Source organism: Beta vulgaris, chromosome 9 (genome assembly GCF_026745355.1).
Source record: "Beta vulgaris subsp. vulgaris cultivar EL10 chromosome 9, EL10.2, whole genome shotgun sequence".
Lineage (NCBI taxonomy): Eukaryota > Viridiplantae > Streptophyta > Magnoliopsida > Caryophyllales > Amaranthaceae > Beta > Beta vulgaris.
Window position 1 is genome coordinate 9,140,405 of NC_079210.1, and position 18,809 is coordinate 9,159,213.

Genomic DNA, 18,809 nt, shown 5'->3' on the forward strand with positions numbered 1-18,809 from the left:
GATGGTCTCATGCATGAGATGGCTTTAACTATTATATACTTTTCTTTAACTATTTATTATAAACTTTAACTTTTAACTATTTCATATTTCAGTTCAAGTTCTTGATTATTGCATACTTTCCTTCTAAACATTAACTACAAATTCTTGATTATTGCATACGTTCCTTCTAAACATTAACTATCATATATTTACCTTTAACAATTTCATAAAAAACTCTAACCGTTAGCAGTACTTATCTATAAGACCATCTTATATAATTTGTTTATAACTTTATTTTGGGGTGCATAATACCACATTAATTCTTGTTAGTTTTGTGCTGATATCTATTACTTAATTAGATATCAATGTTTTTTAGTGACTATCACAGAAAAAAGTTGTATATTGCAAATATATAATATACCACATTACATCTTTTTTAATGCTAAGGAGAAGGACTCTGCCTAGACCTTAATCATAGAAAAAAGTTGTATATTGCTTTTTTCAAATGTGTTCTTGGTCTAGCATTTGCAATTCAGACACTTGAGAGTAAGGGGGAAAGGTAAGGAAAAATCCTACCTCCAAGTACCGCAGTTGGAAGGATTCGATCATATGATCTTAAAGTTACAAGGTGAATATCTCATCAACTAAACAAGACAAGCTTGGTAACCAGCACATTACATGTATATATACACATTATCTTGGCTCCATCTAGTAATTTGCTTATACAGTTATACCAAAAGACATTAATGATATTTTTTCCCTTAAAATATGACATCCAAATCACATTTAGGTAATGTGACTACAAAAGAAAAACTCAAATGGAGAGGAGATGATGGCACAAGAAGAAAAGATAAGTAGGAACAAGAGAAAGAAAAAGAATGACAACTAAATAAACAAAAGTAAACAATAAAACTAATAATAATAGTAGACAAATAAAAAATAAACAAAACTTAAAAGTAAAGTTTTACTTCCATAGTGCAACAACTCATAGACCGTTAAGGCACTCTCTTTTCTCACATTTTTTCCCCCCCACTTCATACCTTCTCACCTTCCTTTTTCTTATATATTCCCCCCAAAACTTCCTCCCATTTTCTTATCAACATAGAAAGTAGCAAAGCCTTAAAAACAAAAGATAGTGAAATAAAAATGTATTTAAAATTTGTTCATTCTCTTGGCTTTGCACTACTCATTCTTTTTCTCCTGAATTTTCAATCATTTGCTAAACCAAACAAAGAAGAAGAAGAAGATCACTTTAAACTGTCATCTACCACAACTTTTCCTAAGTTACAAGCAGAAAGATTAATAAGACATCTTAATTTATTCCCAAAACACCCTTTTAACAACCGGGTTGAGAATGAGAATGAAAATGAAGCCGGGTTATCGGTCGACGGGTCGGGTTTAGTTGAGAAAAGGTTTAAAATATCCGAATTGGGTGGTGACCCGGGTACTTCTGTTGAAGATTTGGGTCATCATGCAGGGTATTATCGTCTTCCTCATTCCAAAGATGCCAGGTATATATATTTATATGTGTAATTGTGTATGTTTCTTTGTGTTTTTGTTTTATAAGTGTTTTATCTTTAATGGGCTGTTTGTTTTACTTTTTGTCTTGAGAGTTGGTTTTGTTGAAACTGAACCTATATGCATGAGATACATGCCTCGATATATATATAGAAATACAAATTATTAAAAGAGACGGTCTAATTTTAATATTAAAATAAACTTAATCACCAAATGGATTAAACTAGTCACTAAATGAAATCAAACTAGTCGTTATTGGGATCTGTTTTTAATATGGGAATTGTTATTGTCTAATTTTAATTTAAAAGTAGGCGGTTTCTTACAAGACTAACATAATTGATAGAAAAAATGGTTCGAGAATTCCTAATGACATTTTTAACAATTTAAATATTAATCACGTAGGAATATTTTAGGTATTTTAGAGAAGCACAAACTAATTTCTCTAATCTCTAAGATGCTCTCTTATTAGTAGAATAAAGATTTGGGAAATTATATTCTAAGGTTGTTTTGATAGTTTTACCAATTTTTTTGACTTTGAAATTGAAGTTTGAACTGTTTGGTTGATTCTACGGCTACCATATTATCTACGTTAATCTGGTCCTATCGCATCACAAGAGTTTGAAATGTTTTGGGCGGAGAAATTCTTCAATTACCACTGTTAAAGGCGAAAATTGAGGAACTATACTTCTATATTCTTGTTTTTAACGATTGCTGAATATTACCTACCTTTGGAAGATCATCCCCACTTTTTTTCTATTATCATTTGAATAATTATTTGAGGAGGGGAGTAATTTTTTTAGTTCTCTATCCAGTATCCCCAAAAAATAAATGTAAATATATCTAACTAGCCCATTTGATTGCTAGGTGGGACATTAATTTTGATTTTGAAACTAAATTGTTTGGACTCTTTTCACCAAAGTATCTTAGCTTTGGTACAAAATGATTTGCTATAATAAGAATCTCCCTTTTCCCCTTAAAAAGAAAGTTTAGTTCTTGCGTAGTAATTACAGCTACTATGTTAATAAAACACTTGTAGTTCCCCTCTTATGGTAAAATCTCTATTATATAAGGGAAGGGGGAGCAATGATGTCCTCTTTTGAAATGCCTATTTTGCTCCGCTTTCCTTTTTAAATTACAAAAGGAATGTCAAAATCAAAATCGACACTCTACTGCAAATTAATTTACAACACTCAATCACAAATCACTTAAAAGAAGAAACTTTACAAATCACTCATACAATTGAGAAAATCACGTTATAAAAATCACGCAAATCACTCAAATATCAGGAAACTTTATTAAAACTTAAAATTAACATACAAACTAAAACTAATAACCTAGAACGTGAATACATACAAAAACATTTACAAAATTTACTTACAAATCACTATTATCAAGAACCATTCACAATTAATGGTGAGCCATGATAAAAAAAATAGAGGTGTATTTGTAGTGGAATCAGAATTTAGAAGTTAGACAAGGAAAAAAAATCATTACTTTTTTATAGTGTTTCCAATATATAATAAAACTTTTACATATATTTGGGCCTATCTTTTTCTATTATATAATAGCGATTAATTATCAAGGTAAAAAGGTTTACGTAAAATATCATTCAAGAATTAAATTACAACATATCTTTATTATATAAGGGAAGGGGGGGAGCTATGGTGTCCCCGAATGAAGAGACTATGTTAGTATGTTACCCCCTTCCCATTCTAAATTACAAATTTACTTGCAAATCAAAGGTGGCTACTTACAAAATACCAAAAATATAATGATAACAATCACTCACAAACTACAACCTATGAAAAAATTGACTTGAAATCAAAGTGTCCACTTTCTTTACAATTTATGAGGTACTATACTTAATTCAAAAATCAACTTAAAAATTATAATATTAGAAATCATAATTAAATTCAATAAAATGTCTATTTTGTTCATAGAATTTAACTTTGAAAAGTATAAAAAAAAAAAAAAAAAGAATGGTGAGAGACTTAAGGACATAAACTAAATCAATCAAATTTTGCAACTAAAAATAATTATACTTCGTATGTCTAAAGTTCAAATTTTGACTCTTATGCCAAAGAAAATCGAGTTTCATTTTGAAAAAAATTCAAGCACGCATCGCGTGCAAAAAATTCTAGTATATAAATAATATAAAAAAGAAATATTGAAAATAAAGGATTATATTCCATGATTCAATTTTATTTTTTCAATATGATTATAATTAGCCCCTTTAAGTAGTATTGGTGGTTTTTGGTCAATATACGTATTACTTGCTTACCCAAAAAAAAATATATGATTATAATTATTGTTCATCCAATATTTCGGATTCTTGTTTGGCCATATAAACTAGTTATAAAAAATGAATAGGTGATTTTTTCTTTTTAGAAACAAATTTATGGGAGTTTCTCACAGTTATTACTTATTAGTTGATAGCATGCAGACTAACCACTTCCTCGGAGATAGTAGTTCGAAATTGCTTGCCTTAAACTATGGAGTAAGTTAATGGACACTTATTTTAAGTAAGGAAGGACAACAGAACTTTCTTTTCATAGAATAAAATATAATTAGTGAAGTACATGGTGTAGTGTATACTCAATATCTTATCAATCAATGTAATATAAAATGGTTGCATCTAGACTATGAGTATGCCATACTCATGTTCAGATTATTATGTGTCATCATTTATATATAGATATATATAACATGTCTCATTGATGGACTAGTATCAACAAATCAACAATAATAACATTCTCCTTTTCTTTTTAAAGTATTGCATTGTGAAGGAAAAAAAAAAAAAAAAGCGGAAGTGTTTAGCAAATAACTAGTTATTAGGCCCGGACTATGCCCTGGGTAAGAAAAAATATTATTTATTAGTATAATACTTTATGATAATAACACTAATTACAGATTAGCCTAGTGGTTAAGATTTTAGTATATGTACTTGAGGTCTTAGGATCAAATCCTATACTATACAATTTCTAAATTTTTTATTGTACATGGAGTACATGAACTTTGTGCACGCCTTTTAATATATTTGTATAGATTGCATCATTGATATTGAGATTACCTACTGATTTAGTTGTAATTCGCCTTGATTTTGATATTCTTGATTGCTATTTTTACTAATACACGGTCCATTATTTATGATTTCAAGAATATGTTAAAGATGAAAATTTTGAATTAACATCTTCCCTCAATGATACTTGAAAAGTTGTAATGTGTTTATAAGAATTACAAATATTAGGCTGAAAAGTCTTCATTTGAATGGCAAAATGGCATACTGCATGTATAAACAAAATGCATATACAAAATAAAATATAACTGTCAATGACAATAATACTAGCTATCTACAAATTAAAAACATTGTCCTATATTAATGACAAAATATTTGCAGGATGTTCTATTTTTTCTTCGAGTCTCGGAGTAGCAAGAACGACCCAATAGTAATATGGTTGACAGGAGGGCCAGGGTGCAGTAGTGAATTAGCTCTGTTCTATGAGAATGGCCCTTTCCAAATTGCCAACAATATGTCTCTTATGTGGAATGATTTTGGTTGGGATAAGGTATTAACAAAAATCAATCAATTCTTTAGAAACATACATCTTTAATGAATGGAAATCTCAAATATATTTCACATACTGTTAATATATTATTGTAGGCTTCAAATCTCATCTACGTCGACCAGCCAGTAGGAACAGGTTTCAGTTATACTTCCGATACCACCGATATCCGACACGATGAAAACGGTGTTAGCAATGACTTGTATGACTTCCTGCAGGTGTGTGTTGCTGGTTTCTGTTGCTGTCGCTTCGAGTTAATTTCATCTTTTATAGTCTTCTAACTGTAAAAAGTTGGAAATCAACAGGCTTTCTTTAAGGCACATCCTCAATATGCAAAGAATGACTTCTATATCACTGGAGAGTCTTATGCTGGCCATTACATCCCTGCCTTTGCTGCTAGAGTTCACAACGGAAACAAGGCTCAAGAAGGACTTCACATAAATCTCAAGGTAATTCCTCTCCTTGGTTTCTTTCTTCCCCACCTTTTAGGCATGAAATAATGGTTAAAAAATCCAATCTTTTTTTCTTTTTCTTGTATTCAGGGTTTTGCAATTGGTAACGGCCTCACCCACCCTGAAATTCAGTACAAAGCATACCCAGACTATGCTTTGGACAACGGGATCATCAAAAAGTCAGATCACAAGCGCATCAGTAAGATGATTCCAGCTTGCGAACAGGCAATCAAGCAGTGTGGTAACCATCGTTGTCTCCTCCTAAAAGAAGCAATTCTTTAGCATTTCACTAAAAGCTCGTTTGGTAAACGAAAAATAAATGACGATTATGGTATTGATATTTAGTGTAATTCACTACCGATATCGTCATTTATTACCACCTAACAAATGGAGTATAAGTCTTGTTGAAATCATTTTCTCTTCTTGGGGGGGGAATTCAGGTACTGATGGCAAAGACGCTTGCTTGAGTGCATATTTTGCTTGCACGGACATCTTTAACAAGATCATGGACCAAGCAGGAGAAATAAATGTAAGCAACACTATCTTCATCTTGCATTATAGGAGAAAGGAAAAGAAAACAACATAACAGAAAGTATGGCATGAGTATGGGATAACTAAGTACCAATTATGTTCTCTCTTCCATATGCAGTACTATGATATCAGGAAGAAGTGTGAGACCAACTTGTGTTACGACTTCTCGAACATGGAGACGTTGCTGAACCAAAAATCAGTAAGAAAAGCCCTTGGTGTTGGGGACATTGACTTTGTATCTTGTAGCACGGAGGTTTATGAGGCCATGCAGATGGATTGGATGAGAAATCTTGAATTGGGTATCCCTGCACTTTTGGAGGATGGGGTCAAGTTGCTGGTCTATGCTGGGGAGTATGATTTGATATGCAACTGGCTTGGTAAGTCACTACTCATGAGCAGAATTCTCTGACCGACCTGAACGAGATCCAGACGATCCAAATTCACCCGATTTACTGCCTTTAATCCAGATTCACCAGTCCTTGATTTACCATGTAAATGAGTTTTATGTTTCTATCTGCTGCAGGGAACTCAAGGTGGGTACACGCTATGGAATGGTCCGGACAGAAAGATTTTACAGCAGCTTCTACAGTTTCCTTTTCTGTTGATGGCAAAGAAGCAGGACAACTGAAAAGCCATGGTCCCCTTGCTTTTCTCAAGGTCAAGCTCTTGCACTTGCATATCCATTTTATGGCATTAATCTTACCCGATCCTAATGACTTCCGCTATACAAAATGTACTAGCTATTCCACTAACATTAGTATTTCTATGAGACAGGTGCATGATGCTGGACACATGGTTCCAATGGACCAGCCTAAGGCTGCTCTAGAGATGCTCAAGCAGTGGACACAAGGTACCCTGGCCTCAACAGATAAAACAGATGAGCTTTCTACTGTGTGATATTCTGTCTGTCACCAATGGGTCAGAACCACTTTCAGTAAAATCAAGCGTGCAACCTGTACGCCAGTCTAATATGAACAAGCAATTTCTTTGACCCAGATAGACATCAGTGTGCAGTATATGAGATCTTATGTAACAATGAACTTTCAAGAATATTCTTTGACAGCATACTAATAAATACAGTACTCTCTGTTCCACAAAAAAATTTTACTTCTAATTTGGAAGACTGATCAAGAAATGTTTTATAAGGTATGGTGAATTGAAGAGTGTGCGTTTACTTTACTTCTATCACAGGATATGAAAGAAAGTTTCAGGCCATACAATAGTTGGAACTTGGCGATATTGCTCTATAAGCAGTCTAAGAAATTTCCAATATTAAGCCTACTTAACAAAACCCATAAATAGGCCAATGTAATCCGTCCATACACTAGCATTCAGGATCCATAATACCATATAAATAGATGATGTTATGAGCTAGTGCTCACCCGCATAGTATTGTTTCAAGGATTGTATCACTGGCTGAAAGCCAGAGCTCAAAGGAACAACAGATGTCACTCGCACATGTTCAGCATTACCATTCTTTGGCTTCGCCAATGTCATCCGACACATTTCACCTTCCAGGAAATGACCAGCAGTTGCAGCTGCAAGAATCCAACCTAATATTACTCCTCGAATGACTAGATACCAAAACTCAAGCAATGACTAAAAACCATTGACAGCAATAGCATTATCATAAAAAGGCCATGAGTGAAAGCTAATGAGATGACTGAAAATTCCCTTACAAAACACATTGCCTGAGAAAGAATGGAAAATAAATATGTACCTGCAAAAGGGTGAAGCTTCGCAAAATCAAAGAACTCATCAGCAGAACAACCAAACAGAACTTTAGCAGCTCTATCAAAGCATATCACCCTGAATACCTTTGTATCTGATGCTATCGACATCTGCCAATAGATTCACCAAAAACCCAATAACATCACTGAAAGAATTGAACAATAAAGCAAATACTACGCTAAACCACTCAACCTAAAACAAAGAGGATCACCCAATTCATCTACAAGATGTATCCAATAAAACATATATCAAATCTTCGATTGTATATTCAACAACCACGACTACATATTTAGATTCTACTGAGTGTATGCGTATATATGATACATGTGCATACTACACAAACAAATAATTCTATTTTTTCTGAAAAAAGAAAAACACGACTGTATATTATGCTTTTACAAGTGATTATTAGTCACATTCTTAATAAAAAAAATGTCACTTTTTTTTTTAGAGTGTTACAAAAGAGGTTGTCCAAACAATCACAGTGATATTGAATAATAACTTGAAGATAAATTGGATTGATACTCTCTAAAACATTAAAATGTCCAACAAGAAAAAGCAAAAACCCACTTAGAACTCGGCAAAGTTAGCCTTCTAGCAAGATAAACACATTCGCAAAGTGTTTGTTCAAAGTATTTTCATGACCCATAATATGAATCCTTTGTAATTGGACAAAATTTCTGTCTAAAGTTCCAGGAAACATGAAATATTATGTTAAGCAAAAAGAATGAGAGAAAGAGGAGTTACAACTTACAAGAAGGCGGAAGAGGCGTTTGGAGGCAAAAGAAGTGGAGTTGAAGGCGTTGCGATTGCAGAATTGGCAGAGAGAAAGGGTATTAGGAAGGGGTTTCTCGCACAGTGAGCAAACCAAATAGGAGAAGTTGTTGCTCGTATCTACGGCTATGATGGTGCACATCAGATTCTGCGGATTTTCGTCTACCATGTTTCTTCTTCTAGAGGAAGCTTTCACTCATAAAATTTACAGAATAACCTTCGGCGAAGAAGACAGCAGAAAGCGACCACGAATTTGTTCACGTCAGGTTGCTGACGGTACAACATCATTTAGGTATTTCCTTAATTTATGACGTTTTAATTTAGCATATTAAGGCCTTGTTTGGTTGACATCCAATTGCCTAGGAATTGCAAGTTCCTATGAGGTGCAAGTATAAGTAGATGTTTGTTTAACTAGAGCATAGGAAGTGGAACTTCCTACGAAGTTCTATTTCCCACACAATGGGGGGAAGTTGCTTACCTAGCTCCTCCTTAGGTAAGTGCCACTTCCCATGGGAAGTCCATCTTCCCATAGCCGAGTTAAGTATACAAGAGGGTACTGAACTTTGGAAAAAGTTTCAGTTAGGGTACTGAACTTTCAAAAGTTCCAGTTAGAGTACTCAAAATGGATGTCTGTTAACTTAAGGTACTAAACTTTGGTTTGTACCGTTATCAGCCCCAAAAATAAAAGAAAAATGTGACATGGCATTAGTAAAGGAAAAAAGTGACATGACATTAATTATAAAATTCCACACTCTTTTCTCTCTCCTCTGATTCCTCACCTTCTTTTCTCTCTCCATCCCATAATCAAAAATCAAATTATCCGTACTCCCAAAAAAAATAAAATTCCAGAATCCCCCCATAGAATATCAACAGCAAAAAGGAAAAAAAAAACATGTATAAATTTAAACAAAGAATCAAGATACAAAAATCAGCAAAGGTAAAATTGAAGAGATTTACTATAATTATATGGCATAGAATTGATTTCAGAAGGAATATGAACATGAATTACACAAATGGTCTCCCTTCTGAAATCTTTAAAGCCCAATTTAGAATAAATTCTCTTTCTTCAATATCTTTTCCAACTGCTACATATATCTTGTTCTCCATAACTCTGTTTTTCACTAGAAAATTTTCAGGGTTTCTCAGATACAATGCAAACGAATCAAGGGTTAAAAATCAGAAGACAAAATCTTGAACTTTTGAAGAAGATGAAGTTGCCAAATTAACGAAAGAAAAGTTGTTTTTATGATACTTAGTAACTCTGAATTGTTACAGTTGAAGTAGTAAAACAGAAGTTGAGATTAAGACATGAAAATTGATCGAGTCTATGATGGTGACACAGTGACCAAGATTTAGATTTAGAGTACAATTGTTGAGGAGAGAGAAAGTTAAAGATGAAGAATGAGAGGTTAGAGATGAAGTTTATGCATTGAGATTTTAGTTATGGAGGTGAAGTTGGGTTTTTTTTTTTTGTTTTTGAGGAGAGAGAAAATAGAAGGCGTAGGAAGACGACGACCCATGAAGAAGTAATTGATTACAGTACGTTCCCCAATTTTCTCATGGGGGAATTCTGGAATTTTATTTTTTTTGGGAGTACGGATAATTTGATTTTTGATTATGGGATGGAGAGAGAAAAGAAGGTGAGGAATCAGAGGAGAGAGAAAAGAGTGTGGAATTTTATAATTAATGTCATGTCACTTTTTTCCTTTTAACTAATGCCATGTCACATTTTTCTTTTATTTTTGGGGCTGATAACGGTACAAACCAAAGCTTAGTATCTTAAGTTAACAGACATCCATTTTGAGTACTCTAACTAGAACTTTTGAAAGTTCAGTACCCTAACTGAAACTTTTTCCAAAGTTCAGTACCCTCTTGTATACTTAACTCTCCCATAGCCTACCAAACAATTTTGCTTACTTCCTTGAAAAATCAAGGGAAGATCAACTTCCCAAGTGCAACCAAACAAGACCTAAAAGGTACTAAACTTTGCATAAAGTTGCAGTTAACGTACCTAACTTTCAAAAGTTGCACTTTACTCACTCAAAATACAATTTTGTTAACTTTGAATTTAATATATAAAAAAAAGTTGTGTGGCCCAAAAAAAGAGAATGACAGTTATACTCTACTAGACAAAAATTTAATTCTCAACGATAACTTAGTCTGGCTATTTATGGCTCCAAAAAAAATGTGTTTTTTCTCCAAAATTCTCCAATTAATGCCCACTTCTCCTTCTTTGTAATATCCGTAAAATTTAAACTTGATTAACATTAATGATTAGCTTAAATAAATTGTTTAAAATTTATTTATTTGTTTAATCACTTCTCTAACATATTTGAAACAAAATAAAATCAAGTATTTGATAAAATAAGCTAAGTTAGTATGGTGGTATAATAAAAAAAGTAGGAAAGTACTAATTTTATTAATAGCAAAAGAATTAGAAATTTTCCAAAAATGGAAAATCACCATGACCACACAATTCATCTTCTTCCTCAAGCTTTCTCTCCTTGTTTCCCAAAACATTCTAGAATACCGTAATCCCCAAGTATTCTTCAACATTAAGTATCTATTATTTTAGTAAAGTTTAATTCCTAAAATTTACTATAAATAATATGCTAATTTCACTATTCATTTCCACCCAAATATCAGAAAGTTTGAAACACCAACTACCCACAACTCCGGCCACCACTACCACCACCCTTCTTCCCCTTCCCCTCTGTCGCCCAGACCCCGCGCGCATCGTCGCCGACCAGCCGCTAGCACCACCGCCTTCTCCTCCATCCCTTGCGCTACCACGCTATACTCCTCCTCTTCTCCTTCCTCTCTTTCTCGTTGGTCCCCCTTCCTCTTGATCTCTCTCCTCCTCGACCCCAAAATTCAACTTCATCAATAGGACTTATACATTTTATGGATGAGAATGATTGCATGTAGGTTGAAGGTATGCGTGTGTGGGTGGAAGATGTTCCGGCTGAAATTGCTACTACTAATTATTAATGTTAAAGTGTATATTTAGTATGGAGTTAAGTACAAGTCCACGTTTAGGTGTATGGAGTTAAGTATAATGCTACTGAAACGGTGAAACCTCTTCGGTGTATGGAGTTAAGTATACTACTAATATAAGTCCACTTTTAGAAATAAATATACACTTTGCAGATGATGGAGTAGTTAATAAAAATTATCATTTTCCTGTAAAAAAAATAAGGAGAGAGATAATTGATAGGATAATGGGTAAAAAAAAGTATGGGGATTAAAATGTCCCTTCATTACACCTTCCTAGATTTTTGTGCCTTTCATTATTTTAATTAAATATCAGAAAGTTAGTAGAAAAGTACTTTGAGTAAGCAAACTGCAACTTTTCAAAGTTGGGTGAGTAATCTACAACTAGATGCAAAGTTCAGTACCCTTTAATATACTTAACTCTAATTTAGGCAGTTAACTGATTAATTTCAAAATTATGTTTCATAAATTCTTTTATTTATTTACTGTATTTGGTATATAAGTATGATTTACGAACTTACACATTTATACTAAAATAAAATACATGTCACTATACCTTTTAATTATATATACCTTCTAATATATGATTACTTATTATACAGTTATACTAATAAAATATATGACATTATGCCTTTTAATATATGATTTTTTTTCCAAGGTATGAATAACAAAATCCAACCTTATAATATACGAAATTGTGCTTTGCAAATTATAATATATGAATTTTGACCTTATGGCATACAAAATATTACTTCATTAAAAAAATTGGGACATATAGTTTAAACTTAACGTCTTCTCCACTACCCCCAAACCTCAATTAACGGCGAGTAAAGTAATTTGTGGACAATTAGGGTCCTCATTTTTCGATTTAATTTAAAGGAAATTAAGGTTCCTGAAATTGAAATTCGCTGAGTATTTGTGAAACGTAACCACAAGTGAATCTTAAATTACCAGTGCCTAGGTCTAGCTTGTTGTTCAGTTGGCCGACTCTAATGGTATTTGCCGATTTGCCTTATGTAGAAGATAACAACCATTTATCCGTAAAATTTCGCTTAGCAGTTGTGAGTAGTGTTGTGATTTGGACAACGCCTTACCATGGGTTGGTCATATTAATACGTACATTAAATGAGTTTACCATGTGTCAGCCACATTTTGACAATGCCCAAACAAAACTATTTAGATGACCAAAAATCAGTTTTAAACCCCATTATCACTATGTCAATATACAAGTTAAGTAGAACACGTATAAATTAGATATTTGGAAATCGTAATCGAACCTTAGTTATTTTTTTAATGAAGATTAATTAACATTAGTTGAACCTTAGTTAAACACAGTAATATCAAATCTGAACCCCTAAATTTTGTAGTTTAATTAAATGAAATTGTAAGGGGCAACAAGTAATTCTATGTCCACATAACAATATGGAAACAACAAAATAAAACATCATGGCCCATTATTACCCTATAGAAAAATAAAACATCTTATATTAACTTCCCCATCCGCACGAATTCTAGGAATTGTACAGTCATTGTTCCTTTTGGTGCTTTGTATCCCCCTTTTTGTTATTAATTCGGTGTATTTAACCCCTTCCCTTGCACTTTTCTTCTTCCCATGTACGCCACTTTTTTCTCCATTTTCACGCTTTTCTTTTTGTGTCATCTTCCTCAAAAGGTTATTTTTAACACATTTCTCTCATCTTCTGTTCCTTCATGATTGATCAAAACGACGACAACCCGTGGGCCCCTCCTCAAAGAAAAGTTCCAAACCTCTCTCCTCTAGATGGTAACTCATCTGTATTTTTTGAAATTGCGAAATCTTTTGTTTATTGGCATGTTTCCTGAATTGTATGAAACAATGATTGTTTATTTGTTTGTGGTTGTAGTAATTTACTTATTTAAAGAGTGTTTTTTTATGTTAGATGGTGTTTGTGGTTGAGCTAATTAAAACTGAATTTAACGTTTTTGAAGTTGATGTCTGTAATTTTATAATTCTTGTAGTGAAGTTGATTTAGTTAGTTTGGTAGTTGTGGTTAGTGTTGTAATTTGGACATCACCTTACCATGGACTGGTCATATCATATTAATACATACATTAATTGAGTTTACCATGTGGCAGCCACATTTTGACAATGTCCAGTCAAAACTGTGTAAATACCAAAACTCAGTTTTAAGCCCTATTTCACTTTGTCAATATACAAGTTAAGTAGAACATGTATAAGTTAGATATTTGGAAATTTTAGTTGAACCTTAGTTAAACACAGTAATATTAAATCTGAACCCTATATTTTATAGTTTAGAATGAATTGTAAGGGGCAACAATACTAATGATATGTCCATGTAACAATATGGAAACAACAACATAAACCATCATGGCCCATTATTACCCTTTAGTAGATGTTAGTTTAGGATGATGCTGAAACTCTTTTTTTTTAATGATGAACTAGGTTTGACAATCTTGGAGACTGCACATGAAATGTAGAATGATATGGATATTCTGCTCTTCTATATCTTTATCAAACTGGATTGACGGGATAGAATAAATGTTGAGTTTACTTGCAAAACATGGCGCATATGGTCAATGTATATATGGATATCTCGGTTACCTAGAAGGTATGGATAACTGCGCACTTGATGATATCATCTACAACAATGGCATGGACCTCATTGCTTTGTTTGAAAAAGATATGATAATGTATTTTGATGGGTTCCTTTGCTATTCAAGGAGGATTAGAGGATGAACTGTTAGTGTTGGTGGTTGAATTTTTTTGTTGATGTAAATGGTGGGTAGGCATAACATTTTTTTGGGGGGGTTAAGCTGTCTTCATTGTTATGTTGATTGTTGGATATAGGTTTGTGTCATAGCTTGTTTGAAGTGAATACAAACAATTATTTGCTTTTGTGTTTGTCACTGCTATGACACAGTGCTAGTTTCAAGAAAGCGTGGCTAAATACTATATAGTTGTTAATGTAAAGTGTTTAAGCCATTAAGTAATATGTAATGACATGATTTATGGAATGAAATGAAATGACTGTTTTTGTTACACCCTCCACTTTGTTTATATGTTATTTATTAGTTAAAACTGTACAATATGAAAAATATTGAGTTGAACCCTTGTATAGTTGTGCACTATGAGGGATCATGGAGCATGGATTGTGGTGTGGTTTACCAAGGAGGATATGTCAAAGTGTTTGAGTAGTTACCTACCTCTTTTAGTGTGTCACATGTTAAGGATATAATTAATAGCCTTGATCATATTAGATTTTCAAAAGCACGTATGAAAAATCATTCAAATACTCAGGCTTCCACTTGTGAAAGACCACAAAAGTAGCCAACCAATTCATAAGTTGTAGTGCAAATTCCAAAGCAAGATGTTTGGTAATAACTAACCTAAATACTAAAAAAAAATTCATGATACAGCATAGCAACTACACTTACTAAACCAACATAATCTTGGTTAATCAAGATAATAACAACTACGGTGCAAACTAAAATAAAAAGGCATAACATAATTCCTAATCATCTTCGGGGTCGAAACATACATCATCATCATCATCATCATGTTCGTTATCATCATCACCGGAAACATCATCCTCATTATCATAATCATCCCTATCAGTACGACGCGTGCTTGCACCATCATCTCCCTATTCAGCATCCAAGTTATTGCCATTGTCATCGCCTATACACATAATGATTTTATTGCTTTAAAAAAATGCAGCTAATGAAGTGTGGACTAAAGATAATACACTTGACAAAAAAAAAACCATATATAACGTCATCTGATTGTAGCATTCCATTCTAAGAATAGTAATATTACTACAGTCGAAAACATACACACAGATGTGTATCCCAACAACCACCTGATAAATCCAATTTAGAATCTATATGTTCCCATAATGTTTGGTCTTGTACATGACCACAGTTTGGGCATTTCCAGTACGCATTTGAAATCATATATAAAATAGTATCTAACAAAATATATTGGAATGGACATAAGCAGTTTAACAACTGCCCAATACTCATGCGAAAATACGAGTAAATAAAAGTGGGCATGCTGGTGTAGTTTAAATAATAATACTAGTATGAATTAAGGTTAACAATACCTATAGTTGTATTTCCAAAAATGTTGTTCGCCCGTTTCAAAACGATTGGCCATCTCCTTGGTTGCTACTACACGAATGTCCTTCATAAGTGAAGTAGTGAAGACCTCCGGATGTATTCACCTAATCATCTCCTGCACCACAAGGCTGTCCAGCTCCTTGTTCACACCTAATCTACCATGTCTTTTAATTTGGGATCCTTAGCTGGTCCCTTCACAGATGGAGTTTCCCTTTTTGACGCACGCCTAACACCACACTTCTTCCATACACATAGCGTTGGATCAAACGTATATCCTAGAGTAAGAGTGATTGTGTTGCTATTGAATGGTGTTGTGTATTCATAGTCTGCAATCACCTCATTTGAAAGGTCCACTTTGAAGTGCCTAAACACCTTAGTCAGCCACATCCCATAAGGAAACCTTTTTTTTTTACTGTTATGAGCAGCAACTGTAATCCCCCGTAAATTTATGAATTTTATAAATATATTTTAGTATATATATATATATAATATATATATATATATATATATATATATATATATATATATATATATATATATATATATAATTTAGTTCTAAATAATTTATTTCTTTAAAAGGTTGACTATTTGAAAGTAAAGGAATTATTTCAAGGATTTAAAGAAGTTAAAACATTTTATTTAGACATGCTTTGAAAAACATTTCAAAAACTTTTTGGATTTAAATGAACTTGAGGAACCCAAATACTAGTTAGATTAGTAAAAGAACTTGCAATTGTGTTAGGAGTTTCAATCATCAATTATACTCATCATTAAACTCTATTTACAGCCCAATTGCCTTTTCCTAACCTCACAAGGAAAACACATATATAAATTCATTGGTTTTTTCACCACATATCCCTAACAAATTTTTTTTGCACCATATACCCTTTCGATTTTTGAAATTCACCATGTATCCCCCCCCCTTTGAATAAAATACATCCACTTACCTTTAATGACTAACAGAGTTAAACTCCGTTAGTCATTAACCCTTAATCCTCCCTCTAATCCAAATTAACTAACCTAAAATCCCTAAGCAACCCTAAACCCCTCACTTTCCCTAACCCACCCCCAGCCCCCTAACCCTAGGCCCACTAGCACCCTCCACCCCTAGTGCCACCAGCCCCCTCCCCCGCGACCCCACCCCCGCAGCCCCCTACCCTGCAGCCACAGCTGTGCCTCCCCCTCCCCCGTAGCCGCAGCCAAGTCTTTGTGAAGTCGTCTTCTCCAATTTGAAATTCCTGCTAAGATTTCGACCACGTCTTCACCCCGGCCAAAATTTCTGGTTTTTTTTTATTGAAATTAGTGTATTTAAGAAGGGGAGAAGAGTGAGGAGGCGGTCAGGCGGGGGAAGGGGAGGATTTCAGGCTGAAATCGCGAGAAGAGGAGAAGAGTGAGGAAGCGGTCACGCGGGGGAGGGGGAGCATTTCGGGCTGAAATCGAGACAAGGGGAGAGGGAACTGCCTAAAAGGGGGAGGGGGAGGAGTGCGGGGAGGGGGAGGTGCAGCTGCGGGGAAGGGGAATTGCGGGGGAGGGGAAGGAGTGGCTACAGGGAGATAGAGGGGGAAGTGCAGCTGCGAGGAAAGGGAGGGGGAATTGCCGGGGGGGGGGGGGGATTGGTTGGGGGATGGTGGGATGGGGGTGGGTGGAGGGCTGGTGGGCTGGTGGGGTTTTAGGATTTTTTGGGTTAGGGTTTTTAGTGTAAGTTATGTTTTTAGGATTAGTTATGGTTTTTAGGGTTACTTAGGATTTAGGATTTAAGGTAGTTAATTAGGTTTAGGAGAGATTAGGGATTAATGACTAAAGAAAGTGTAACACCTTTAGTCAAAAGGGTAGTTTAATGTATTTTTTGAAAATTGGAGGGTAGATGGTGAATTTGGAAACTTGCGAGGGTATACAGTGCAAAAAAATAATTGTAAGGTGTTGAACCCTAGTTTTGATGATGACAAAGAAAAAAAGATGCAAACTAAGTAGTGAACTAATGGGTTATTTAAGTGTATGATTTTTAAGGTATCAATGAAAGGAACTGGGAAAATACGAAGTCAAGGAAGAAGTCAAGAGAGGATTTCAAAGGCTAAGTAAAGAAGTTTCTATAAGTTGATACTGGAGCAAGCATTGGATCAAGAAGAATAAAAGCTGGCGTTTTATTTTCTAGTTCCATTGTAAAGGAACAAAGTAAGGATGGTAAGGAACATTGGCAGTTTTATTTGAGAATGAGAGTTTGTTCCTTTCTAAGGAACAAACTAAGTGGCACTAAACGAATCTGTTAAAGGAACTTGGTTTATAAAGGAACTAGACTTAGGCGTGCTGTAAGTTAACGGTACAATAATGAATTGAGTAAGTCATGCCTAAATAATAGGAAATCAGCTTTTACTTAAGTGAAAATCAGTTTTTAAATAGAAAATCTTTTTAAAGAAAAGATTTTGTTTTTCGAAAAAGATAGAAAAATATTATCCGGTTTTTATGAAAAGTTTATTTAAAAAGATAATATTTTCTTAAAGATTAAAATTCATTTTTAATAATAAACTGTTTGGTATTTAAACTGATTTTCGGATAAAGCTCAAGAAACTCCTAATCTTTAGGAGTTGTGGCTAAAATATATCCACGTTCAAAATGAGATCATGGGATCATGGGACATGATGAGAAACGTGTTCCTTAGGGGAAGGAACATCATGGGTTAATGGACTTAACATGTAATCGATTTTAACTCCCACATTCTTTGTGATTGTCACTATAAATATTGAAGTCTAAATGAGTTCCAAAGTGTGTCTGACTAAGTAAATTAAGTGAGTTTAACTAATTAAGTGTCAGTGCCTTCATTCTCTCATAATAGCCATTTGTTCTTTGCTTTCTTACTCTAATTCCACTAAGCTTATTTCGATCAATAGTATTTTGGTTTTTGGGGTGAGGGAACTTTGAGTGAAGTTCTGTAAGAGAGAAGCTTTGAGTAAAGCTTGTAAGTATGAGAAAACTTCGAGTGAAGTTGAGAGGAACTACTGTTAAGGGAACAGTGGCTCAGGAACTTGAGTTTAGGAACTCAAGGTGTGGCTCAAGTTAAAATTAGGTTGTAACAAAGTTGTTTGGCCTAATTAGTGAAAAAGTTGAGTTTAAAATCCCTAGTGGTCGAGGTTGTTTCTTCTTGTTGGGCCCA

General features: G+C 33.9%; 2 protein-coding genes across 3 annotated transcripts; one reads left to right on the top strand and one right to left on the bottom strand.

The window, feature by feature from the left end:
* Positions 1–1,035: 1,035 nt before the first annotated feature.
* On the top strand, positions 1,036–7,228 carry LOC104902894 (serine carboxypeptidase-like). Its single transcript, XM_010690827.4, has 9 exons — positions 1,036–1,490; positions 4,895–5,063; positions 5,159–5,278; positions 5,366–5,509; positions 5,603–5,753; positions 5,953–6,041; positions 6,162–6,420; positions 6,567–6,700; positions 6,818–7,228. Exons 1-9 carry the CDS (start codon positions 1,126–1,128, stop codon positions 6,938–6,940), a joined length of 1,554 nt encoding a protein of 517 aa, XP_010689129.2. The 5' UTR covers positions 1,036–1,125; the 3' UTR covers positions 6,941–7,228.
* Positions 4,698–8,838, bottom strand: LOC104902893 (hypothetical protein). 2 transcript variants are annotated; one of them, XR_008967536.1, is made up of 4 exons: positions 8,529–8,838; positions 7,764–7,884; positions 6,135–7,581; positions 4,698–5,773 (listed from the first exon to the last, which is right to left on the bottom strand). XR_008967536.1 is itself a non-coding variant. In XM_057391720.1 (3 exons), the coding sequence occupies exons 1-3, from the start codon at positions 8,715–8,717 to the stop codon at positions 7,415–7,417; spliced, it is 477 nt and encodes a 158-aa protein (XP_057247703.1). In that variant the 5' UTR covers positions 8,718–8,838; the 3' UTR covers positions 4,698–7,414. The 2 variants fall into 2 exon arrangements, 1 of the variants encoding a protein (XP_057247703.1); XM_057391720.1 differs by having other exon boundaries at positions 4,698–7,581.
* Between the last annotated feature and the right edge of the window lie 9,971 nt (positions 8,839–18,809).

What these genes read in the sequence shown, in the direction of transcription:
- LOC104902893 (XM_057391720.1), bottom strand. Translation starts at nt 8,717, where the DNA reads ATGGTAGACGAAAATCCGCAGAATCTGATGTGCACCATCATAGCCGTA. An exon ending in AACGCCTCTTCCGCCTTCTT is followed by an intron (nt 7,885 to 8,528) that starts GTAAGTTGTAAC and finishes ATCTATTGGCAG; the next exon opens with ATGTCGATAGCATCAGATAC. An exon ending in GAAGCTTCACCCTTTTGCAG is followed by an intron (nt 7,582 to 7,763) that starts GTACATATTTAT and finishes GGATTCTTGCAG; the next exon opens with CTGCAACTGCTGGTCATTTC.
- LOC104902894 (XM_010690827.4), top strand. Translation starts at nt 1,126, where the DNA reads ATGTATTTAAAATTTGTTCATTCTCTTGGCTTTGCACTACTCATTCTT. An exon ending in ACTTGTATGACTTCCTGCAG is followed by an intron (nt 5,279 to 5,365) that starts GTGTGTGTTGCT and finishes GGAAATCAACAG; the next exon opens with GCTTTCTTTAAGGCACATCC. An exon ending in ACCAAGCAGGAGAAATAAAT is followed by an intron (nt 6,042 to 6,161) that starts GTAAGCAACACT and finishes TTCCATATGCAG; the next exon opens with TACTATGATATCAGGAAGAA.